This window comes from Dromiciops gliroides, chromosome 2, assembly GCF_019393635.1.
Source record: "Dromiciops gliroides isolate mDroGli1 chromosome 2, mDroGli1.pri, whole genome shotgun sequence".
In the NCBI taxonomy this organism is placed as follows: Eukaryota; Metazoa; Chordata; class Mammalia; order Microbiotheria; family Microbiotheriidae; genus Dromiciops; species Dromiciops gliroides.
In genome coordinates, this window is record NC_057862.1 from 645207820 (window position 1) to 645234630 (window position 26811).

The following is a 26811-nucleotide window of genomic DNA, read 5'->3' on the forward strand; positions in this document are numbered from 1 at the left end:
GAATATAGCTTCACTAGTCAGGTCAACACAAATTTAAGTATTGCTTGGATTCCTTACGTCTCTCATTTTCCTCAGCACTGTCAGAGCTCTCTTCCCGAGCCTGGATCCCCATTGGGCTAGAAGAGGAACTAGAATATTCTGAAGAGCTACCTTCTCGGGGCATCTGATGAGCTGGTTGTTCCACATCCACTCGTAGCTCTGGAGAAGAAAAGATTGATCACAGGCTAAAGACACCGGGTGCCACCATGCAGACACTTATTTGTGAGCTGTGTATTAAATAATGCAGCTTGACTATTTCTTTACTTTTAAATGTTCCCAAAGCCATTTAAGGCAATGACTACTGAAAAGATGTGGAAATAAACATATACATGTATGTCTATAAATGTATGTAGTAGTCTTCTATACAATTTCAACTATTCTTAGATTTCATTCTTTAAAAAGATTAATCTCTTCCATTGCGTGGAGGAATACTATCTTAGAGTAACAGAGGAAGAAGTATTTTTCATTTCCCTAAAGACAGTATAGGTGAGATATTATGGGAAAGAATTTAACTGGTGGTGGTGGTGGGTTATACGTATAAGTCAACTGAAGAAAAGAGCAGAAAGCACTGGTGATGATACCCCTAACTAGAAGTATCTGGGTGACATAAGGAGAAGGGTGGAGAGCATCACAGTGGCTCCTAGAAACAATTTGGTAGGTTACTTACTGTTTTCGTTATTATTTTTATATTAATCAATCATATAATAAAAATTAAGGGTAATGCAAGTGCACCCTTTCCTCTTGACCTCTTTCTGGGTCATGAGTTGCCTAGGATTCATTTAAGCTGCTTGACTACTTAAAATACTAAAGGTTTAAGGACTTCTAAGGACCCCTACTGAAAACTTAAGATTTCTGGACCTTCTGCTCCAAAGTGAAACTGTCTTTCATGCTGTCTCCACAGATGAGGGTTTATTTCTTGTGAGGAGAGACTGCCTTGCCTTTTCTATTTGTGTTCCCAGCACTTAGTACAGGACTTGGCACATTAAGTGCTTCATGAATGCTTTTTCATTCATATCTGGTCCTAAGTGAGAGGGGATGTCTTCATTTGTTTTTGCTCTCTTTCTACCACTCTCCCCTTTTACCACTGAATCCTTGTGTTTAGGTCTTCTGTCCAAACAACCTCAGGCAGTCCTGTCCTTTATTAGCACCACCCAATTTCCCCTTCAGGAGTAATATAAAAAAGTAATGAAACCACAAAGTTCTATTCCTTTTATCTGAGCAGGTATTCTAACAATATGTATTTCTTTTATTATACTATAAAGTCCATAAAGAGATGGGACAACATCAAACCTAAAATTTAAGTATATGGTTGCTAGTACACTTCAATGAACTTCTCAGAGGGTCAGCTGACTTTTTTTTTTTATTACCATTAAAATTATTAATTAGACATACTTTGGGGGCAGCTAGGTGGCGCAGTGGATAGAGCACCAGCCCTGGATTCAGGAGGACCTGAGTTCAAATCTGGCCTCAGACACTTAACACTTACTAGCTGTGTGACCCTGGGCAAGTCACTTAACCCCAATTGCCTCACAAGAAAAAAAAAAAGAAATACTTTGTTTTAAAAAGTAGGAACAAAACTCCTACTTATAATATTTACCTGCAGCATGGTTTCCACGGATGGTTTGTATAGGTCCTACATGGCTAGTAGGGGGAACTCTGGCTACACCACTATTGGTAACTGAAGATGGTGTTGAGGGATTCAGGCACCGTTTTTCTGACTTTTCCCTAGAAAGATAGAAGCAGCATAATCACTAGTCACTTAAGAAGCTCATGCGATCCCCGTGCTCGGTGGGACAATTGAAACACAACTGAGGCTGTTGTGCCAGCATAATGAGTCTGGCCTAGAGGATCTCAGGTTCCTTCCAGTGAAAAACCTATAACCCTCTCCCCACCAGCCCGTGGAAGCACTCTGCCAACAAAGGAGTCTTTTCAGGTATCATAGCAAGATCCAAAGCCTACTATTTACTAGTTATTTATTAGGCAAGTCACAAGCTTTCTGACCTTTAGTTTCCTCATTTGGAAATTAGGGATAATACTACTTTTCTATCTATATTGCAGTGTTGTTATGATAAAAATGTTTTGTAAACTGTAAAGTGTTACAAAACTATGAAATTCTTTTTTTGGACAGTATTCATAAAATTTTATTTCTTTGAGTTGTTATTGATATATTTTGTTTTTATATGACTTTCATTTCCAAATATATCCATCTTCCCTCTCCTCTAGAAAGAGGCATTCCTTATAACAAAGGATAAGGAAGGAAGGAAGAAAAAAAATTATTGTTGCATATTTCATGAAGAGATGTCAGATGGGTAGCTAGGATGAAAATTAAATCAATCTTTTTGATTCTTTTAAAATTTACCAGTAATGAGTATCTTATACTAGATGTGCTTGCAGCATTTTATAAGAATTAATTTAATCATTATTCATGTTTTAATAGAAAAATAGCAAGCACCAAAATAAGTCAAAACATTAACTGAAAGATAAAAGGAAATAAAAGTCTCTTGTCAGCATTTTGAAGGGAAAAAAAAGTCAATTATATAGACTGTACTGTAAACCAAGAATGACTTTCATGCTTACTTTTCTAGTTCCAGCTGAGTCTTGAGTTTCTTCTTTGCACCCATTGTCAGGGATTCAAATTTGTTCAGATCTTCCTCAGTCAGGCTCAAAAACTTACAAGAGAAATAAGGTAAACAGTCATTATGAATCAAACATGGATTCTGAAAAAACATTATGAAGAATTTAATCACTTTATGTCATCCTGATGTTGCTGGACAATTAAGATGACTGAGCACCAAGAAGAAAGTCTATGGCTCTGAAGTTTCAAGAAGAGAACCTCTAACCTTGACAGGGGCTGAGAACTTGAAAAAGGCTCCTCACTGAGAGAATTCATAAAAAGGTCAGTGAGTAGAGACACACTGCCCCATGCACCTGAAGGTATAGCTTTATCTTCAATTCCAAAAGTAAAACTAAGCAACTAGTTTATCTCATTCCAACCCCTCCCCACAAAAATCTTAATAATATACTTTTGATTTACTGCTACCTAAATTATAATTACCTACCTACCAGTTTTTGTATTTTCTGTCCCACATGGAAAGGGTTGGCAAGAAGAACACCTTGATAGACAAACTCCATTCCTCTCAAAATGATAAAAACTTTTTAAGAGGTACAGGTCCCTACTTATGAGATGGTGCCTGTCCCAAGCAAACAGATGCCAATAGAAAAAGTTTTATGTCATACACCAAATATTAAGCAAAAAAAACTTAAGCAAAAAACCCTCCCCCAAATCTTTAGGATGCACTTAGCATTTTCAACTTAAGAATTTAAATTAAAAACTTCAAAGAGGCATAATTAGAATAGTTTAACCATGTGAAAACCAAACACAGATTAAATTGTTTAATTAATTAGATTTAATTAACCTTGCCCAAATGATTTCTAAATTTCAGACACCAGGCAGGAAAAAACAAAGCTTTAACAAAAATTAAAATCACCACATCGCGTTAACCAGTAGGGGGCACTATGAGTTCACATAATTAGAATAGGTTTATTTTCTAATTCTCTGATACCAAAGCGATATTATTTCAGAATTTCTTTCAGAAATGAAACTTGCTTTCATTAGGAATATACAGGCTGAGAAATGAATGAAAAAATCAAAATGCCGGATCACTTATAACTCTACCTTCTCCATTGTGAGCTGTTTGAAAACAGGATAGTATTTATGCAAACGCAACTTCCTGAGCCAGTCTAAAATCCCATTTTGTTCCTGGGTCTGAGGGGTTTGAAGACTGGAAGACATTAAAATGGGGGAAGAGGTGTCCATCTGGGTTCGGTAGGTCAAGGATGAGCCAGTACTCCCTGAATGAGAGCAGTGGGGCAGTGCGACAGCTGCACTGGTAGGATGTTGCATATGATGTTGAGCACTGTTCTGAGAAGACTGGATGCCAGCTACTCCACATACAGGTCTGAAAATAAAATGTTTATTTATTTAGCACTAGCCTGTGATAGACAACCATTCTGTGCTTTCATTAAAATCCTATGCAATTGGGAGGGGGGGGGGAGGAGGAGACTAAGTGGTGCAGTGGATAAAGCACAGGCCCTGGATTCAGGAGGACCTGAGTTCAAATGCGGCCTCAGACACTTGACACCTAGTAGCTGTGTGACCCTGGGCAAGTCACTTAACCCTCACTGCCTCACCAAAAACAAAAACAACCCCAAAACAACAACACAACAAAGAAAACCATATGCAATATGGGTTAAATATTTCTGTTTTTTGATATAAACACCATAGACATGACTCAAATTCAAGACTTAAATGTAAATGTAAATTCGAGACTTAAATGTAAAGGAATTAAGTCATCACTAAGTTTAAAGAGATTAAACATAAAAGCAGGAACTTAGAAATTGTTACGGCAGTCTGATTTTTCTTCCCATTAGATTGACACAAGTTACATCTCCAATGTAAAAATGTCAAAGTGTTTAATTGTGAGGTATTTTTAAGGATGGACTTAATTATTTGTTATTCCCCCTTATTATTTCTATGCAAGAACCTGATAAGCATCAGTTAAAATTCACTAGTGAGCCTTTAATATTCAGTTTCTAATCAAACAATAGCTTTTTCCCCCTTTAACCAGTTTAACCTCAAATATACTCTGAGAAAAATTTGACTTTCCTAGAGTGGCCTACCTTAGTATTACCCAAAAGTAATAGTTATCTCACTGTTGTGCTTAAGAAAGGCCTTTAATCCAATCTTTTCTAAATATTAAAATCAAGTCAATTATAAAATTTCAACTCTAGAATTACCTAAATCCAAAGTCACACACAATAAATATTTGCTCATAAGGAAGGGTATACTTTATGTAACTTCTTATCTGACAATTTGTAACAAATGAAGAATTTCTCACCTTCCAGATGCTCCCATCATAGTACCTACTTTGGAAAGGGAAGGGGTGCCAGGACCTATAATTGAAAAATGAAAGTGACATCAATTACGTACTACAACCATCATTCTGATAAATTCAAATTGTTAATTAAAAAAAACAACAACTCACTTGGACTTTGAAGCTGTTGGGTAGGAGTTGAAGTGCTGAAAAATTTCTTAACATGGTCATTTTTCAATATGTGAGAGGGTAATGAGGCCAAGTACCTTAAAAAAAAACCACAACCCAAACATCTAATTATATTGAAAATTAACTATTAATCAACTTTTCAAATGGGTTAATTTTCTATGCAGATCATAGTGAATCTTGCATCTTGTCCTCCAAATCATCCCTTCTTTCTCAAGGATTTCAGAACTTGGCTTACTGTTTTCTTCTCTTCTGCTCTATTCTACTAGGGAATTCCAACATTCATACTGACCTCCCTCAAACTCCCTAAATTCTCAATTCCTCTGTCTTCTTAAGTCCCTACTCTTTTATCCCACCTCAGTTAGGGGGATTGCCAATGGGACTGTTGTCACCTTATCCATGAGTAACTTCCTTTATTAAAAATGGAAACTCTTTTATGTAAACATAACCTCCTAATGTTCCATGTCTTCCCATCATTTACTCCTCTTGAACCCATTCTTTGTCTTCATCAAGACCTGGACCCCCCCCCCCATTCTCTTATGTCATCAGATTCCACAGGTTTAATTATCACCATTATGTAAATGATTCACAGATTTATACATCTAGCCTTAGTCTTTCACCTGAGCTCAGTCGTGTACCACTCTATACTGGATATCCCAGAGGCTTCTCCATCTCCAAACCTATTCTTCTTCAAAACTTTGCAATTTCGGTCACAGGTAGCACCCCGGAGTCAGAACACTGGTGGAGGCCCTTATCACTTCTTGCCTAAATTAGGCCACAGCCTCCTAATGAGTTTCCCTGACTTAAGCCTCTCTCCACTCCAGGCCATCTCATGCACAAGTGCATAGCTCAATCGATTCCAACAGTTCCCTATTGTCGCCAATATAAAACCACCTCCTTGGTATGGCTTTTCAGGTCCTTCATAGCCTTGCTCCAACATATCTCTTCATCCCCACTATACATTATTCTGGGTCCTAAACTCTTTGAGGTAACCCAAGTGGTCTCCTCTGTTTCTCATACATGCCTGTCCTCCATGATACAAGTGGATTCCCTTTTCAACCCCACGTAACAGAATCTCTTTTCCTTAAAGAGGTAGCAAGAGTATCACCTTATTATATATGAAGCCTTTGCTAACACCCCACCAATATACTAGCACCTTCCTTCCTAAAATACCTTCCTATTTAATATTTAAATTCACTTTATAATCTTTATACTTATTTTGCATGTAACTACAAGTGTAGTTTTCTCAAGTTATAACTTAAGAAAAATAATAGTATGGATAAATGTTTTTAATTTTGGATAATGTGTCAAGATAATGGAATGTGGTAGATAAGGGGATTTAGCAGATACTCAAAGGCCCACCTGGAGATTAATCTAGGCTGATTAAATTGGGTGAGAGTGACTGACTGCTGACTAGCTTACTTCTGGTTAACTAGATTGTAAGCACATCTGGCTGGTCCTTAAAAGGGTATTGTTCTCAGAGGTTAAAAAACTTTGAACTTTACACTGAGACCTCCCATTTCTGGGAGGAGAACATGAAGGAGGAAGTTAACACTGGAGGAGGAGTACCTCTTTTGGTTCGACATCGGTTTGGTGGCAGAGGACTTTAGGTGGGAGTTTAGGAAAGCTAGGATTTCCATGCTATAAGAAATCTGTTCTCAATCTTTTTCTTTCTCTTACTATCTTTTAATAAACCCTTAAAAAACCTAAACTCGTTTATCAGTGATTTTAGCCAGTTTCCCCCCAAAACTGGGGTGACAGATTAGAACCTACATTTAGAATTTTAAATTACACAATAACTAACAACTTCTCATCTTGAATCAGTCTCAACTGCCAACTATTGAAAGGGACTATTACCATTAATATTAGACTTTGAAATCTTTTTATCACACTCTCAAAAACCAGCTTTAGGCTTCTTTTGCTGTTTTATTCTAAAAAATCTGGTTTGGAAAACCCCTAAGAGTATATGGGCTCAAAGTTATCATCTCAGAGCTCAATTAAAAGAATTATCCTAGGGTTGGGCGATCCAAGATATGTATGGGTCAGAGTAGGAGGATTTCTACCTAGTGATTCAGGCTAGCAGTCTTCACTGGTCCTTGTAAAAGCAATACCTCCAGGCTTATTTATAGTTCCAGAACAGCACACTCTCAGGAAATACGAGCACCTTTCTAGAAGTGTTACCTAAGGTCCGATTCCAGGTCCATGTGGTTTCTCTCCAGGTAAAATGAATCTGGACCAGATAGGCAAGGAATGAATTTCTCCAAGTTTTCTTCAGGGTATAGCTGAGATAACTGAAAAACACACACACACACACACACACAATAAAAATATGAAAACACATAAGATACTAAAAATAATGCTTAGGTCAAAGGATAAAAGGAGTATGGGCATCCTTAAATAATTATCTTTTATTTACTTCTTTTTAATATGTAGGAACTATCATTTTTGTCTTGCATATAGTGTTTAATAAATGTTTGAATTAAAGTGAACTTGATATATGGGGAATGAATATAAAAATGTGGAACAAATACATTTTACATAAAACTTGAACCTCCCAAATGAAGGAAATATTCAAGAATATTTTAGGTGGTGATACATAGTATAGTAAATTGTAATACTATAGTCCATAGATGTATTAGCCATTGTAAATATCAAGCCAAGAGAAATGGAAAATTTTACTACTGTGGAATCAAAATAAATCTGTGGTATGGAAGAACCCGTTGAGTATGTAAGGCCAAGGGCAGAAACAAGGTAGAAAACAGGTGAGGGGGCAGCTAGATGGCCCAGGGGATAAGCACTGGCCCTGGAGTCAGGAGGCCCTGCATTCAAATCTGGCTTCAGACACTTCATAACTGTGAATATGGGCAAGTCATTTAATCCCGATTGAGTCAACAACAACAACAAAGAAAGTGAAAAAAAAGAAACAATGGGTGAAAAATGGAGAACCAAAGCAAATTCTTTACAGATACAACACCCAGCAATCATCTTATAATGACAGATATGCCACAATCATTACCATTCCTGCCCCAATTTTTCAATATCTTATTGAAAGAATTTCTCCTCTGTGGATAATCATCACCAATTCTATTTGCATGTGCTTCATTAGTGTGTAGTTTGTCATATAATTTTATCATGCCAGAGGCTACAAAGATAGCACTGATGAGAGTGTTCTTCAGAATAATTTCTTGTTGTTCAGTGGTTTCAGTCCCATTCCATCCTCTGTTATCCCCTTCTCCTTTTGCCTTTACCCTTTCCCAACATAAGGAAGCGTCTTTTCCTATGAGTCCCTTCTTTTTATAATGTGGCCAAAGGATTTAAGTTTCAGTTTCAGTACCTCCACTGAACAACTTGAATTTCTTTGTTCTTTAAGTATTGACTGATTTGATCTCCTTGCTACTCAAGGAACTAGCAAAAGTCTTCTCCAGCACAATTCAAAAGCATTGATTCTGCAGTGCTCAGCTTTCCTTACAGTCCAGCTCTCATATCCATACACTGCTACTAGAAAAACCATAATTTTGACTATATATACCTTTGTCAGCAAGGTGACATCTGTTTTTTAGTCTGCTGTCCGGATTTGCCATAGTTTTCCTTCCAAGGAGCAAGCATCTTTTAATTTCATGGCTGCAGTCACCATCTGCGGTGATCTTTGAATGCAAGAATATAAAATCTGACACTGCTTCCATTTCTTCTCCCTCTATTTGCAAGGAAGTGATGGGACCAGTTGCTAAGATGTTAGGGTTTTTTAATGTTAAACTTCAAGCCAGCTTTTATGCTCTCCTTTTTCACCCTCATCAAGAGGCTTCTTAATTCTTCACTTTCTGCCATCAGAGGGGTATCATCCTCATATCTGAGATTGTTGATATTTCTCCTGGCAATCTTAATTCCGGCTTTTGATTCATCCAGCCTGGCATTTCCCACGATGTACTCAGTATATAAGTTAAATAAGTAAGCTTACAATATACAGCCTTGTTGTACTCCTTTTCCAATCTTAAACCAATCACTTGTCCCATGTTTAGTTCTGTTTGCTTCTTGACCCACATATAGGTTCCTCAGGAGACAAGTAAGATGATCCAGTGCTCCGTTTTTTTTGAGAACTCGTCACATTTGGTTGTGATCCACTACAGTCAAAGGCTTTGGTGTAGTCAATGAAGTAGAAGTAAGATGTTTTTCTAGAACTCCCTTTCTCCATAATTCAGCAAACACTGGCAATTTGTTCTCTAGTTCCTCTATCTCTTTGAAAACCAGCCTACTTTTCTGGTTGTTCTTGGTTCACATATTGCTGAAGCTTTGCTTGCAGAATCTTTTTCTTTTTTTTTCTTGCTTGCAGAATTTTAAGCATAATCTTGCATGCGTGTGAAAAGAGTACCATTGTTTAGCAATTTGAACAATCTTTGAAACTGTCCTTTAGGATTGGGACATAATTCGATCTTTTCCAATATAGTGGCCATTGTTATGTTTTACTTACTTGCTGACATCATATTGGGTGCAGCATTTTAACAGCATCATCTTTTAGGGTTTTAATTAAATAGCTTGGCTGGTATTTCATCACCTTCACCAGCCTTATTAGTAGCAATGCTTCCGAAGGTCCACTTGATTTCATTCTCCAGGATGTATGGCTCTAGATCAATAACCGTGCCATCATGGTTACTGGTGATGTTAAGATCTTTCTGGTATTACCGTTCTTTTGTATATTCTTGCCACCTTTTATTAATCTCTTCTGTTAAATCCCTATAATTTTTGTCTCTTATCATGCCCATTTTTTACATGAAATTATCTCTTCATATCTCTAATTTTCTTGAAGAGATTTCTTATCTTTTCCATTCTATTATCTTTTATTTCTTTGCATCATTTATAAAACCTTTTTATCTCCTTCCTATTATTCAGTTGGTATATTCTTCCTTTCCTCAGTTATTTGTAATACCTCATCAGAGAGCCATTTTGCTTTCTTGCTCTCTTTCTTTACGATGCTTTTGTTGCTACCTCCTGTACAATGTTGTGAACCTTTGCCCATAGTTCTTCAGGCACTCAATCCACCAGATCTAATCCCATAAATCTATTCATCATCTCCATTTCATATTCATAATGGATATTACTTAGGTCATACCTATATGGTCTGACAGTTTCCCCTCCTTTATTCAATTTAAGTCTGAATTTTGCAATAAGAAGCTCATGATCTGAGCCACAGTCAGCACCAGGTCTTGTTTTAACTGTGTGGTTGCAGAAGTATATGATCAATCTGATTTTGATACTGACCATCTGAGAATATCCATGTACCTTTTGGATTGTTGGAAAAGACTGTGATGACCAGAAGGTTAATTTCTACTCCTGTCTTAAAATCATTCAAGAAATAGGATTAATTTTCTTTTTACTTTTTGTTGCTATATTATTTATTCCATAAAATGAGCGCTACAAAGATGCTATATGGTAGCTGCAGCATAGCCATTACTGCCACCTTTAAGCTTTGTGCTAAATAAACACAATACAGGAGCAAGGTAATACAGAGCAATAACATCCACGATTAATGCTACATATCCCTTTTGGATTATTATTCCTTTATTTCTTGGGGACGAAATTGATTCCACTAAAAAATTCCAATCTTCTAAATATAATGCTTTGGTGTCACCTTACCTTTGAAATAAATTCAGTCACTTCAGTGGAAGATTTGGTTAGTGATGTTATTGAAGAATCAGACCACAAGACCTAAAAGAACCCCAAACACATTTAATTACATATCCAGAAATTAACTAGCACAGGTGTAAGCCTGTACTAAGTCTGTTACACACTGTATGCTAATGACATGACATAGCCTTATTTTTAAAAAGCATTAAAAAGCAAAATAAATTTACAGAAGCTAGACTTTGTACTCTAATTCAAAAGCACCAAATCGCAAGTTTTGACCCTAAATTTTGCTCCTTAGTATTTTCATAGTCATTGTCAATTCCAAAAATTTCTGTACATACACAATAGTGTCTAAATAGGTGAAACTTTCATAGAACAAAAGTTGAGATACATTTATTAAGTGCCTACTCTGTGTCAGATAGTGTGCTAAAAACACTGGGTGATAGAAATATAGAAATAAAAGTTAAAAAAAACCCAACCCACCCAAACAGTCTTTACTTTCAAAGAGAGGAGCTGGGTGGCACAGTGCATAGAGTGCCAGCCCTGGAGTCAAGAGGACCTGAATTAAAATCTGGCCTCAGACATATACTAGCTATGTGACTTTGGGCAAGTCACTTAACCCTGTTTGCTTCAGTTTCCTCATCTGTAACATGAGCTAGGGACGAAAAAGACAAACCACTCCAGATCTTTGCCAAGAAAACCCCAAATAGAGTCACCAAGAGTCAGACACAACTCATCAACCAAACAACAGCTCTCAAAGAGCTCAGTCCTTCTGAGAAAACATGGAAACAACTACTTACAAACAAGATATAAACAGGATAAACTGGAGGTAGATATAGTCTTAGAGGGAAGTAACTAGTATTTAGGGAAACTCGGAAAGGCTTCTTACAGAAAGTGGGATCTTAGCTGAGATCTGAAGGAAGCTGCAAAGCCAGGAGATAGATATGAGGAGGAAGAGAGTTCCAGGCATGGGGACAATGAGTAAAAATGCAAGGAGAGCCAGGAAATGGTGTCACAAGAGAGGTGAGTGTTACTGCATCTCAGAGTATGTGGAAGAAGTAAAATATAAGAATACTAGAAAGAGAGGGTGGAGTGAAGAAAGATTATGAAGGGCATTAAAGGCCAAGGAGAAAGGACTTAATATTTTATCCTGGAGGTAGGAGTAGATATGATTTCTCTGCAATTTTTGAGAAATTTGAGATCCTTTCATGAAAACTGCTCCACAAATAAATGGTAGGTATTAGTAATGTCTTCAAATTACAAAAACACTTTCATTTTCAGTTCTCCTATATCTTTAGATACAGTCTTGATTAAACGAATGATTTGTGGACTTTAAAATATATGCCCTATTATAGCAGTTTAGCAAATCTTGTCAGGGGTGCTTATCTTCATAATCATTCCATGTTAGAGCCAACTAGGAGTAAATACAGAATTTTCTATTTTTAAATGTATTCTTATCCTAAGTCCATTTTCTCTCTTTTGCTACTATGTAAAATATAAGACACATTTTAGAGTACTGAATGACTCCTCATTAATGTGGAGTTTGTCATAGAACTTTATTACACCAAGGACTGCAAAAGATATTACTGACAACAGTGTTCCTTTCTTAAAATGTATTCTTCCTGGGGCAGCTAGGTGGCATAGTGGATAAAGCACCGGCCTTGGATTCAGGAGGACCTGAGTTCAAATCCGGCCTCAGCCACTTAACACTTACTAGCTATGTGACCCTGGGCAAGTCACTTCATCCTCATTGCCCTACCAAAAAAAAATATTCTTCCTGTCCAAATTATATTTATGCTCATTTGATAACATCAAACCCAAGTTTTTTAGTCTGAAATATTTAAAATTACATCAGCAGCAAAATGAATGTTGGTGGGATTTTTTTTGGCAGAGGGAGTAGAGAAAGCACATTTCCCATATAAATTATTAATGATAACTGTAGGCATACATGGAAGAACTTTCTAATCTTTAAAATGTTCTGCTAAAAGCATTGATAATAGCATGGATTTTTAAAAAAATGTACATTAAAAAACTTAAAAGCTCATTCTTCTTTTTTTTTTTGGGTGAGACAATTGGGGTTAAGTGACTTGCCCAGGTTCACACAGCTAGTAAGTGTCAACTGTGAGGCCAGATTTGAACTCAGGTCTTCCTGACTCCAGGGCCAGTGCTCTATCCACTGTGCCACCTAGATGCCCCAAAAGCTCACTATTCTAATAACTCTGACACCATAACAAAAACCCAGGCAATTTCTAATTTTAGTGTCTTGCTGTCGTCACATGTTCATACCACATGAGAACATGCTAAAAGAATTAGAACACAAAATTAAATTTCCAAACAATAAAGAACAGCACAGATATCTTGTGTTTAGGTAGATGGCTATCTGCTTTCACCAACAACTATGCAGTTTCAAATAAACAAGTCAGACTAGTCTAAATTGTTTGCCTGGGATTTATTTTTCTAGCATTGCAAAACAGAGTTGTTTTAGTTTCTAAAATTTCAATTTATGGAAACCATAAAACCGGGATTGGCTTCTCTTGGTCTGAATCCAGCCACATTAACCATTCTAACCTACTCAAATCCATCCTAGAGGCTTTTGATGACCACATCAGGATTAGAGGGGCATAGACCCCTGACATAGTTGACAGCCTTTTACAACTGTCCTCAGCTTAGTGGGCTAATCTGTGATACCAAAAGCCAGGTGAAAGAGACTGTAGTTTAAGTGAAAGTAGAAGACAGAGACACATAGAATGCTGGAGGTAGAAGGTACTGAATGCAACCAAACACTCATCGATTCATAGATGCAGAAACTGAGGGACTTCCCAAAGGCCAGGATCAGAACCCAGATCTTGATACCCTGGTGAGTATTCTTTTCACTATGCCACTGTATTTCCTATGGTTGTTGACCTCTTAAGTGGTCTCAAAGTAGCTACATGGGGGCCCAGTGGTTGCTATAGGGAATCTGTATTAATTGTTTGGCTGCACCTTGGGGGGAAAAATTGGAAGTTCTTTTTCTTTAAAAAAAAAAAAAGGAACTGAAATGAAAGAGACACTATCCAGCAGAACAGGTTAACCGAGAAGGGCTCTTTTACTTGTCTTGTTTTCATAAAGTTCAGTTCAAAACTACCAGCTGACCCCACCTCAGGTGGTGAACACAATGATCAAAGCAAAAGCTTTCCCCATTTGGTCACATGCTTTGCTTTCATTTGTTCTGGCCTCTCAGTGTTGCATTTTCTCATGTGCTACTTCCAGTTGGTCTCAACATTTACACATTTTTCTTATTCTGATGGTGTCAAAACTAGGAAATGGTGAATAGTGATATTATTTTCATGTTTTGCCTTTATCTTCACTCAGTGGCCAACCTTCTGGTGAAGAGACTTCTTTAGATTGTATGAGAAAATGGTTCCCCCCCCCCATTACCTGTACCTGTAATACCACTAGTAGATGTTAAAGATATATTTTATGTATAATGTGGGGTTTTATGAATTATGCTTCATTTGAACCAATGCTATATCTGTATGAAATAATGTAAAATATATTCTAAACAGAAGAACAATAATATTATGGGTGGATAAATGACATATGTAGTCTAATAGATAATTTGCAACTACAAATTATTCTTAGTTTTCTATTTTCCTAATTATGGAAAATAACAAACACTAAGTTCTGGAGTACCTGAGGAAAATACCAAGAGATAATAAGAATGAACAAAAAGATAGCTATTTTTTGAATGGGGGATTTTGAATTGATCAGATCTGTTCATTATGAAGACTTCTTTAGTAGTGTGTAAAGAATGTAATTTGTGAAGGGGAGAAAATGGTGGTAGGAAAAGCATTTAGGAGTCTATTGCAATAATAAAGATGAGAAATAAATGGACAGGGGGCAGCTAGGTGGCGCAGTGGATAGAGCACTGGCCCTGGAGTCAGGAAGACCTGAGTTCTGTAATGATTGGAATGACGCCACCTGCTGGAGACTTACTGTAGAAAAGCTCCGCAATGAAGTGAAGGTCTTTGAGGGCAAGACCAGGAGTCTTTTCTTTGGTGTCAGGAAGTGACGTCTAATGGTGGGGGGAAGAAGGGAGGAACCTGGCACTCTGACTGGGTCTCTTCCCTGAGGATGCTGGTGGAGAAGGGAGCTAGAAATGCACTTTCCCTTTAATAGAAAGAAGAATGTAGGCCTCTCTCTCTACCAAATTCTTATTCTCCTTAATAAATGCTTAAAAGCCTAACTCTTGCTAACGCCTATAATTTATTGGCGACCACTCATTAGATATTTTAGACAGACTAGCTAGAATTTTAGCCCTTAACAGTTCAAATCCGACCTCAGACACTTAACACTTACCAGCTGTGTGACCCTAGGCAAGTCACTCAACCCCAACTGCCGAGAGAGAGAGAGAGAGAGAGAGAGAGAGAGAGAGAGAGAGAGAGAGAGAGAGAGAGAGAGAGAGAGAAATAGACAGGACTTGTCACTGGAGGTGGGAGGAGAGGAAGAAAAAAAGAATCAAAGACAGCTCCAATGTTCTGAGGCTGGGTGACTGGAGAAATAGTAAGACCATAAAAAATGAAAACAGGTAGGTTGAAAGGCAGAGAAGGTTTAGGTGTGGGGAAAAATGATGTTAAGTTTTGGCAGGTTGAGTTTGAAGTGCCAGTGGGACATCCAAATATCCAACAGGAAGCTAGAAGACATTTTCATCCCTCCTTAAGGCTCTCATGGCTTTCTCAGGTGAGAACCTTGCCTCATATCTTACAGAAAAAAATTGAGGTCTCTTGCCAGAAACTCCCTCTTCTTCCCTCTTCCCCATCTCCTATCACTCAGGTGCCTACTGCCACTTTCTCCTCCTTCACCCATTTCACCTGATGAAGTAGCCTTACTCTTTATCAGGGCTAACCACTCTAACTTGTTCAAACAATCCTATTCCATCTTGTCTCCTCTGTCATCCAAATACTTTTGCTTATTTTCAACCTCTAGCTGTCTACTGGGTTATTCTCATGTCTCTCCTATTCTAAAAAAAAAAAACAAAACCCAAAACAAACAAAAAAATCCCCTTCACTTGATCCTTTCATTCTTGTTATTGCTCTGTGTCTTCTGCCCTTCTGTCCCCACTTTCTCTCCTCACTCTCTTCTTAACTAACCCCTTACAATCTGGCTCTTGACCTTGTCATTCCACTGAAACCATTCTTTCCAAAGTTCCTAATGATCTCTTACTTGCTAAATCGAATAGCCTCTTCTCAATCCTCACTCTACTTGACACTACTCATCACTAACTCCTCTCAATACTCTCTCCTCTAGGTTTTCAGGGCATCCCTCCGTCCTGATTCTCCTCCTACTTCTTTGACTGCTCTTGTTTCCTTTGCTGGATCAGCCTCTAACTGTAGGTGTCCCTTAGCATTCTTTTTCTTCTCTTCTTCCTCTATGCATCTTCACTTGGTAATAAGCTCAGTGGTTCTTGTGGGTTTAATTAATGATGACTTTCAAATCTACCTATCCTGCTGTCTTTTTGCTGATCCCAAATCTCCAATTGCCTTTCAGATATCTCAAACTGGATGTCCAGCAGACAATTTAAATTCATTATGTGCAAAACAGAACTTCTTATCTTTTCCCCCAAACCCTGCCCATCTTACCATCTCTATTTTTATAGAGTGCAACAGTCCTTCTAGTCCCTCAGGCTCACAACCCTGGGAGTCATCCTGGATTCCTTACTATCTACCCCCCCCAATCTATGCTGTTGCCAAGGGCTATTTATCTCAAATATGCCCCCTTTCTCTCCTCTGACCTTGCCATGCCCCTACTATAGGCCCATATCACCTCACATAAAGACTTTTTTCCCCCTGCTAGGCAATGAGGGTTAAGTGAATTGCTCGGGGTCACTCAGCTATTAAGTGTCAAGTGTCTGAGTCTGAATCTGAACTCAGGTTCTCCTGAATCCAGGGCTGGTGGTCTATCCACTGCACCACCTAGCTGCCCCTACCCCAACACAAAGACTTTTGCTATAGCCTACTGGAGTATTTGCCTGCCTCAAGTCTCTCCCCACTCCAATCCATCCTCCATTCAGGCACCAAAATGATTTTCCTAAAATGCAAGTCCAGTCATGTCATTCCCCATTCCCACCCCCACCCCCACTAAACTCCAGTGGCTTCCTATAGCCTTCAGGAGTAAATACAAAATTTTCTGTTTGGCATTCAAAGTCCTTCATAACCTGGCCCATTCTTACTTTACAGCCTTCTTACACTTTATTCTCCAATACATATGCTTTCATCCACCGACACTGGCCCTTTGCTGTTCCATCAACAAGACGCTCCATCTCTTGGCTTTGGGTATTCTCTCTGGCTGTCCCCTATGCCTGGAATGCATTCTCTCCTTTGCTCTGACAACTGATCTTTGCTGCTTTAAGTCCTAACTAAAATCCCACCTTCTACAGGAAGCCTTTTCCAAATCCTCTTAATTGTAGTGCTTTCCCTCAGTTAATTATTTCTTATTTATCCCGCACATAGGTTGCTTTGCATATATTTGTTTGCAAGTTGTCTCCATTAGATCATAAGCTCCTTGAGGACACGACTGTCTTTGGCCTCTTTTTGTATCCCCAGTGCTTAGCACAGTGCCTGGCACGTGATGCTTACAAAATGTTTATGACTGATTGATTGAAAATCATAAGGAATTTGAAAGTTCCCGCAATAGCTGCCTTTTATAAAGCTCATTAGGGTTTGCAAAAAACTTGCTATAAATTCTTTTATTTGGTCTTCACAACAGCTCTTGAGTTGAATACTACTAAAATCATCCCCTATTACATAATGCCCACAGCCATACAGATAGTATCTGAGGCAGAGTTTGAACCTAGATCTTTACCAATTCCAATTCTGGTCCTCCTTTTCTGAGGTTCATCTTTCCCTTGCTGCAGAGGGAAATTACATAGAGGTAATAACTGAAACCATGGGAGTTCATGAGAATGTCAAGATTTAGGAAAAAAGAGAAAGAAGGGCCAAATACAGGGTCTTGGGAGATGCCCACTATTAGGGGGTAAGAAGATGGAGATGAATTAGTGAAAGAGACTAAGAAGGAATGGTAGACTTGGCTGGAAGGATGGTAAAACAAATATTTTTTCTTGAATAGTCACTTATACTTAATTAAAAAAAAGAAATATGTTTCTGACACCCTTTCTACAGCTGTCACAAAGGATATCATCTAGCAAACCTATAGATTGGCTACATTGTACTACTGGTAAGTCTGTACTGCTACAATTCTTCCAGGCCCAATTCATGTAAAACTTCCTTATGGAACTCTTTAAGCTTCTTCTGCAAATTTTTCATAATAATTTTTCCTCTGCATTAATCTCACTTTCCTATCTGTGCACTTCTTTGAAGTATAAGTGCCTTCCAAACAGGATGGCATATTACTCCAATTTTTTCTATCCCCAGCAGCAAAATTGCAAAAGCCTACTGACTGAACAAATGACCCAATTTGTTCATTTAATCTTTTAAAAATTGGACATATTTTGTTTTTCATCGAGTAGACTCCCCTTGTGTCACTCCCTCCCCTACAGTATCTTTTATAATAAATAACTACGCTGAAAAAGAGGAAAAGAAAAAAAAAACCAGTAAAGCCTATCAATAAATTGTTTCACCTGTTTTGTGATGACTGTTCTTTCCATTTATATTATTGTGTATTTTGTTTTTCTGGCTCTTCTTCAATTTGCATTCTTTTGGGTAAGTCTTTCCCATGCTTCTCTATATTTACCTCCCTCACTGTTTCTTATAGCACAGTAATTTTCTATTACATTCAAATACTGAAGTTTGTTTGGTCTGCTAGGTGGTTGAGTGGGTAGAGGACCTGCCTGGAGTCAGGAAGACCAATCTCTGTGAATTCAAATCCAACCCCAGAAACATACTAGTTGTGTGGCTCTGGGCAAGTCACTTAACTCTGTTTGCCTTAGTTTCCTCATCTGTAAAATGAGCTGGAGAAAGTATCTTTGCCAAGAAAACCCTAAATGGGTTCACAAAGAGTTGGACACGACTGAAAAATGACAGAACAAAGAAATCACAGTTTCTTTAGTCATCTCCCAATCAATGGTCATCAATCTTGTTTCTAGTCCTTTGCTACCACAAGTGCTGCTATAAATATTCTGCAGTATATGGAGACTCTTTTCATCAATGACCTCCTTGGAAAAGGCAACAGTGGGATCTTTGGGTCAAAAAGTACCACTAGTTTATTCTCTTTATTTGCACAATTTCAAATTGCTTTCCAGAATGACCTAATTCACAGCTATCCATTACATTCTAAGCCTATTAACAGATACTTTAACACTTCAATTGATAGTTGGTGTAATTTTGTTGGTGTGGATATTCATTCCACTGAGGTAGATTATAACCTCTCATAATTTTAGGGCAGTTGCTAGGGGTCTGTGAACTTTTTTGGTGAGGCAACTGGGGTTAAGTGACTTGCCCAGGGTCACACAGCTAGTAAGTGTTAAGTGTCTGAGGCCAGATTTGAATTCAAGTCCTCCTGAATCCAGGGCCAGTGCTCTATCCACTACACCACCTAGTTGCCCCTTGTGAACTTGTTTTTTTAAAAAAACAAAACTATTTCGACATAATGGTTTTGCTTCATAATCTCATATATTTTATTTTATCCATTTAAAAAACATTATTCTGAGAAGGGGCCACTTATAGGATTAATGAGATTGCCAAAGTGATCCAAGATTAAGAATCCATGTTCCTTTCCAGTTCTTAGAACAATGTCTTTATCTCTTGGCCACTAAGAACATAAAAGTGGGACCTTAATAGAGATGGATATAGTGATAATTTTCTGCTCTGGGATACAAATGGAAAATCTTCCTTTATTATTTCTCTCTTGTATGCAGAGTTTGCCACTATTCCTCCACTGGCTAACAGAATTGGCAGCACTTTTTTTGATCAAGCCACTATAACCTTAGGAAGGAAATTAGAGTTGCTTAAAACTACTGGTTTTTCATTGACTCGTCTTTAAACCAAGTCCCTCTTCTACTTCAGGATAGGAAAATGCAATCAATAGCACATGCACTAAAGATGGCTCTTGCCACTAGTCAATTCAGCAAGCATGTATTGGGCACCTACTATGTGCCAGGTACTGTGCTGAGCACTGGGGATACAAAGAAAAAAGCAAAATCAACAAACAGTTCCTGGCCCTCAAAGAGCTCACAAACTAGCAGGGAAGAAAATATATAAACAACCGTACATAAGCAACATATAGACAGTGTAATATGGAAGTAAATTCAAAGGGAAGGCACCAGGATCATGGCCTATGGCTTCTTGTAGAAGGTTGAACGTCAGTTGAAATTCACAGGGAGCCCAGAGACAGTCAGTAAAAGATGCATGGAGAGAGGAGAGAGCAAAGTTCTGTACAAGAACAAGCGAGGAGGCCAGTGTTAAAGGGCCGAGGTTGAGGAGGGTGATTAAAAGACTGGAAAGGTATTTTTTAAAAAAGGTTGTTGTTATTATTATTTTTTGGTGAGTTAATTGGGGTTAAGTGACTTGCCCAAGGTCACACAGCTAGTAAGTGTTAAGTGTCTGAGGCTGGATTTGAACTCAGGTCCTCCTGAATCCAGGGCCGGTGCTCTATCCACTGTGCCACCTAGCTGCCCCTTTATTATTTTTTTTTAAACTAAGTTTTGGTATATAATTGTGAGAGAATATTACTGTGCTGTAAGAAATGATGAGCATGTTGGTTTTAGAAAAACTTGGAAAGACTTTCATGAAATAATGCAGAGTGAAACAAGTGAACTAAGAGAACACTGTACCGTAACAACAATATTGTGTGAAGTGTAACTGTGAATGATTAAGCTATTCTGAGTAATATGATCATTCAAATCAACTAGAAAGGACTTATAAAGGAAAATGCTGCCTCCAGAGAAAGAATTATATATATGTGTGTGTGTGTGTGTGTGTGTGTGTATTGTATGGTCATATATCTATATCAAAAGTTGGCCTTCTCTAACGTGGGGTTGGGAGGGAGGTGGGGGAGACAACTCAGAACTCAAAATGTAACAAATAAATAAAAATAACCCCCCGCAAAAAAGGAAAAAGAAAAGAAAAAGACTGGAAAGGTAGAAGGAGCCATGTTACCAAGGAAGAAATGACAGAACCTGGCCAATGACTGAATATGGGGTGAGAGAGGGTGAAGAACTGAGGATTAACACCCAGGTTGCAAGCTTGAGGGACTGGAAGGATGGTGAGGAAGTCAGTAAGAGGAGAAGGGAAAGATGAACATGCTGAATTTAAGATGTCTACTGGACATGTAGTTTGAGATATCTTATAGGCAGTTGAAGATCTGAGTATGGAGGTCAGGAGAGAGGTTAGCGTTAGACAAATACATCTGAGAATTATCTATGTAGAGATTCAAGTAAAGATCAAGTAAAACAGTATAGATGGAGAAGAGAAGGGTTCCCAGGACAGAGCATTGAGGGATATCTACAGTTGGTGGATGTCACCTGGATGAAAATCCAGCAAGGGAGACAGAGAAAGAGGAGTCAGATGATCAATCAGAAGCCTCCCATAACTTTCTCCTTATTTCATCTTATTTTATTTTTTTTTTTTTGTGAGGCAATTGGGGTTAAGTGACTTGCTCAGGGTCACACAGCTAGTAAGTGTCAAGTGTCTGAGGCCGGATGGTACTCCTGACTCCAGGGCTGGTGCTCTATCTACTGCGCCACCTAGCTGCCCCTCTCCTTATTTCATCTTACATGAGGAGGTGGTCTTTCTTTGCCAAGGCAAACTTGTCTATATAAAAAAAGTGACCCATCCTGTCTTGTCCAGCAGATTTCCCATTCTATTATCCTTATTCTCACTATTTTCAGCTGGGGTTTGCACAATGGCAGCCATGGGTTCAGTATCCCTGGGGTGGGGAGAGAATGATGGGGTAGAAGTATGTTAACCATTGAGGAGTGAGGTCAGGTAGGTTATCATGTCCAGACAGATTCAGTCTGAGGGCAGAATTATCCCAGGGTGTCAGGCAGCATTGTTTAGCTAGAAAAGGGGTGGGAATAGAGCATGTAGAGGAGGGAAAGAAAGGCAACAGTTGCAGAGTTGCAAGTGGCCTCAGAAGGCCTAGACTGGACTGGAAGAGCTACTCCAGGAAGCTCTCCCAGGTTTTCAGTCAACTGTACCAAATAGATAAATATCACCTTCCCTTAGCCTCAAGCTCCTTCATACTGTCCGAAGTAGTAGTGCCTTACCTTCTCCTTATCCTTACCCACAATTAAATTTTTCATTCCTTTCAGGCAGTTAATCTTTGCCTTATAGTAAGAAGAAAGCAACTAGAAGGTGAACAAAGTAATATAGAGCAAATATGAATGATAATCTTAATGGGATCCAGGGGATATGTGGAGAGTATTTGCATTTTAAAAGGGGAATTGGTTAAAACAAATATATCTTAAAGAGATTTCTGACCAGTAATGTCTTCCAAATGCTCCTAGAATACCCCAGATATAGGTCCTCCTTTCCCGGTTTCTTTTCTTTTCTTTTTTTTTTAGTGAGGCAATTGGGGTTAAGTGACTTGCCCAGGGTCACACAGCTAGTAAGTGTCTGAGGCCGGATTTGAACTCAGGTACTACTGACTCCAGGGCCGGTGCTCTATCCACTGGGCCATCTAGCTGCCCCCTTTCCCGGTTTCTTAATCTAATTTGGCACTACTCATGCCAAAATTAAAGCTAGATGTCTTGCTTGAAGTTATTATGGCATTTTTTTCTTTAATGTTAAATAAAGTATTATATGCTAATGTGTCACCTTATGCTAATAAGGTAAATATTCAGAGTAATTAGGGTTGTTTTGGAAAGAGAAACCAACATGGCTACTGAAAAAAAAAGTTTGGCTTCAACAAAATATAACTTCTGATTTCTCTTCTAAGCATAGAGGGAAGACCCTGACATGAAAGATTTTGGGTTTGGGAGATACCTCACATTAAAATTCTTTTCATTTTTAAAAGGTCAATAAAGATCTACAGTCTTTGGGGAGAAAATCACTAATACATGTTTAAATGGAATGAAGAGGCCTTTTGGTTTGCTTTCAACCTTTCCTTTTAAAAAAAAAAACATTTTTATTTAAAATTTTGAGTTCCAAATTCTATACTTCCACCCTTCCTTAGGCAGTAAGCAGATATAGGTATACATTTACAATTGTGTAAAACATTACCATATTAGTCTTTTTGTATAAGAAAACACAAATAAAAGAAAAAAATGAAAAATAGCATGCTTCATTCTGTATTCAATCAATATCAGTTCTTTCTTTGGAGGTGGATAGTATTCATCATTAGTCCTTTGGGATTGTCTTGGATTATTGTGTTGCTGAGAGTAGTTAAATCACAGTTCTTCACAAACAATATTGCTGTCACTGTGCATAACATTCCCCTGGTTCTGCTCACTTCACTATATATCAGTTCATGCAAGTCTTTCCAGGCCTTTCCAAAATCACCCTGTTTGTCATTTCTTATAGCATAGTAATATTCCATTACAATCATGTACCACAGCTTGTTTAGTCATTCTCCAATGGATGGGAATTCCTTTGATTTTTAATTCTTAGCCACCACAAAAGAACTGCAATATTTTTGTACAAATAGGTCTTTTTCTCTTTTTGGGGATGTCTTTGGGATATAAACCTAGCAGTGGTATTGCTGGATCAAAGGGTATACACACAGTTTTTTTTGTTTGTTTGTTTTGTTTTGTTTTTTAGTGAGGCAATTGGGGTTAAGTGACTTGCCCAGGGTCACACAGCTAATAAGTGTTAAGTGTCTGAGGCAGGATTTGAACTCAGGTACTCCTGACTCCAGGGCCGGTGCTCTATCCACTGGGCCACCTAGCTGCCCCTGAACTTTTCTTATAATTAGTCATCTTCTCCAATATGAAATGGAAGCCATTTTATATAGGGAAACACTACTTATTCCAGTTTCTCCCTATTTTGGAAAAACCACATATTCCTAAAATGGTGAAATTTAGGCATTTTATACGGGCATAGATGTATGCTAATTTTACATTCCAAAGATTCTTTCATTTGCTTCTATACATACTGGTTTGATTCCACATATCGCCCCCTCTCCCCATACTGGTAAGCAGTTATTTGGGGAAGCTAGGTAGTACACTGAACAGAGCGATGGGCCTAAAATCAGGAAGACCAGAGTTCAAATCTGGTCTCATGATCACTAGCTGTGGGACCCTGGGCAAGTTACTTAACCCTGTTTGCCTCAGTTTCCTCATCTGTAAAGTATGAGCTAGAGAAGGAAATGGCAAACCATCCCAGTATATTTGCTAAGAAAACACTAAATGGGGTCATGAAGAGTTGGATATAACTGAACAACAACAAAAGCAATACTTTAAATTTGAGAGAAAATAAAGCAAAACATGGAAAAGAATAGTAAACTCTTAAACCTGATTTGGAAAAATATGTGGAAGGTATATTTTAGAGTCAAATATACTTGCAAATACAACACATAACAGACATCAGTGGTATCAAATTCAAATAGAAGTTGGCCACTATACCTCACATGAGGATCCCTGTGCAGGCTGCATTACTTGGAAAACCATATATAAACATTATGTTCTCTTGTATTTTTATTTATTTTGTTAAATATTTCCTAATTACATTTTAATTTAGTTCAGGTAGCACACTGGGTTTGATACCACTTATGTATATACATATGTATGTTTGGCAGCTGCCAGTGGATGGGGGCTGGGCTTGCATTCAGGAAGACCTGAATTCATATTAGGGCTCAGATTCTTAATAGTTATATACCACTAGACAGGCCAAAACCTCTGTCTGCTTCAGTTTCTTCAACTGTAAAATGGAGCTAATAATAGCACCTACCTCCCAAAGCTGGTGTGGGAATTAAATGAATAAATATTTGTAAAAGTGGTTAGTATAGTGCCTGGCACATAATAAGCACCTAACAAATGCTTGTTCCCTTCCCCCCAAAATAGCTTCATATTTAATTTATAAAAATAAACATAAACCATAGTAGTCTCAAAACATAGTGGGATTAACATTGCTACCCATAATTACTTTTTTGACATTTGAAATCTTATTTGACTGAAATTTAATTTTTTATTGGGAAGCTAGGTGGTGTAGTAGATAGGTAGGGATGCTGGGCCTGGAATCAGGAAGACCTGAGTACAAATTTGGCCTCAGACACTTTCTAGCTGTAGGACCCTGGGCAAGTCACTTAATCCTGTTTGCCTCAGTTTCCTCAGCTGTAAAATGAGGGGGAAAAGAAAATGGAAAACCACTCTAGCATTTTTGCCAAGAAACCCCAAATGGGGTCCTGAAGAGTCAAATATGACTGAAAAATGACTGAATAATTTTTTATGTTAATTTCCCCCTTTCTCTTCTCCACTAACATGAGTGCCATCCTTTGCACAAATTTAAGGGAAAAAAAATCAACATGCATTTATGAAGAGTATATAATGTGCCAGACACAGTGGCCAGGTGCTATGGGGACAAACCCAACTTACAAGGTGTTTACATTTTAATGGGCAAACCACAGGTACATATAAATCCATGTAGAATACAAATAAACACAAAGTAGTTAGGGAGGAAGTACAGTAGTAGTTGGGTGGAAGGAAATTTGAAAAATGCTTCACAGGTGAGCAGAGAGTGAATTCCAGGTGCAAGAGAAACAGTACAAAGGCGTGGAGATGGAGGTGAGGAACAGAGAAAAGGCCAGTTTAGCTAAATCATAAAGTATGGGAAGAAAAGCAGTATATAATGAAGCTGGAAAGATAGGCTGGGGGCAAGTTCTGAAAGGCTTTAAAAGCTAGACAAAAGAAATTGTATTTTATACTATAGGGGATGTACTGGATATCAGACCTTTATCAGAAAAACAGGCTCTAAAAATTCTTCCCCTAGTCAACTGGTTTCCCTTCTAATTATAACTGTACTGATGCTGTTTGTACAAAAACTTAAATTTTATGTGATCATAAGTATCTTGGAGGATCCTAGTTTTTCCATGCCTATAGCTGCAAGAGTTATTATTTTCCTCTAATTTGTTTATGATGTCACCGTTTATATTTAAATCAAGTATCTATTTAGATACATCTGGGATTTATTGTATCATATGGTATGACATGATGATACAAACCTAGTTTCTGCCAGACTACTTTTTAGTTTTCCCAGCAGCTTTTGTCAAATAAGGGTGGTTTTAATCTTTAGGCTTATCAAACCACTATGTTGGAATTATTTTACCTCTGAATGTTTAAGAGAACTTCTAAAACTCCCCTTTTGGGAGTACGTTTATAGCCTTTTCAATTTCTTTTTTTGAGACTGAGTTAAATTATCTTTCTTATTCTGTTAATCTAGATATTTAGATATCCATTATTTCATTAAAATTTTTAGTTTTGTTGACATAAAATTGGGCAAAACAGTGTCTAATAATTTCCTTTATTTTTTCGTTTGTTGTGATTCTCCTTTTTCATTTTTTGATATTTATTTTTTCCTCTTTTAAAAACTCTGACACACTAATGGCTTATCATTTTTATTGTTTTTTTTAAAAAGTTTTGAGTCCTATTTATCAAGTCAAAGGTTTTCAATTTTGTTAATATATTTTTTAAATTTTAAGTTTCTATTTTTGTATTTAGTTGGGGGTTTTAAAACTAGGTGAAATTTTAAAATTTGATTTTCTAGTTTTCTTAAGTTGCATGCTCAATTCATTTGTAGATCTGTCTACCCCACCCCCACTCCATTAATTAAAGTATTTAGAGATGGAAATTTTCTTCTTAGTTAAAAAGTTTTGACAGGCTTAATTGCTGTCAAGTCAACAAGCATTTAGAAGTGCTTACTATCTGCCAGGTACTGTGCTAAGTCCCAGGAATGAAAAGAAAAGCAAAAGATAGTTCTTGCTCTCATGGATCTCACAGTCTAAAGGGAAGACAAAACGAAAACAGTTTTGTTCAAACAGATATATACAGGATACATTGAAAATAATTAACAGAGAGAAAATATAGCATTAAAGGGGATCAGTAAAGGCTTCTTGCAAAAAGTGCAACTTTAGCTGACACTTGAAGGAATCTAAGAGACAGAGATGAGGAAGGAAAGAGGTTCCAGGTATGGAAAAAAGCCAGTGAAAATGACCAGAGACTGGGATA

At 37.8% G+C, this 26811-nt stretch overlaps 1 protein-coding gene across 2 annotated transcripts in view; it reads right to left on the minus strand.

The window, feature by feature from the left end:
- ZCCHC14 (zinc finger CCHC-type containing 14) overlaps positions 1-26811 on the minus strand; it is a 121657-nt gene that overhangs the window by 3831 nt on the left and 91015 nt on the right. For both annotated transcript variants that reach the window (XM_043983343.1, XM_043983342.1), the window contains exons 4-11: positions 10728-10799; positions 7281-7390; positions 5085-5179; positions 4938-4992; positions 3716-3998; positions 2617-2708; positions 1637-1764; positions 58-198 (exon numbers count right to left, since the gene is read on the minus strand). In XM_043983343.1, coding sequence (XP_043839278.1) covers positions 58-198; positions 1637-1764; positions 2617-2708; positions 3716-3998; positions 4938-4992; positions 5085-5179; positions 7281-7390; positions 10728-10799 — 976 coding nt within the window. The remainder of the gene's footprint in view (positions 1-57; positions 199-1636; positions 1765-2616; positions 2709-3715; positions 3999-4937; positions 4993-5084; positions 5180-7280; positions 7391-10727; positions 10800-26811) is intronic.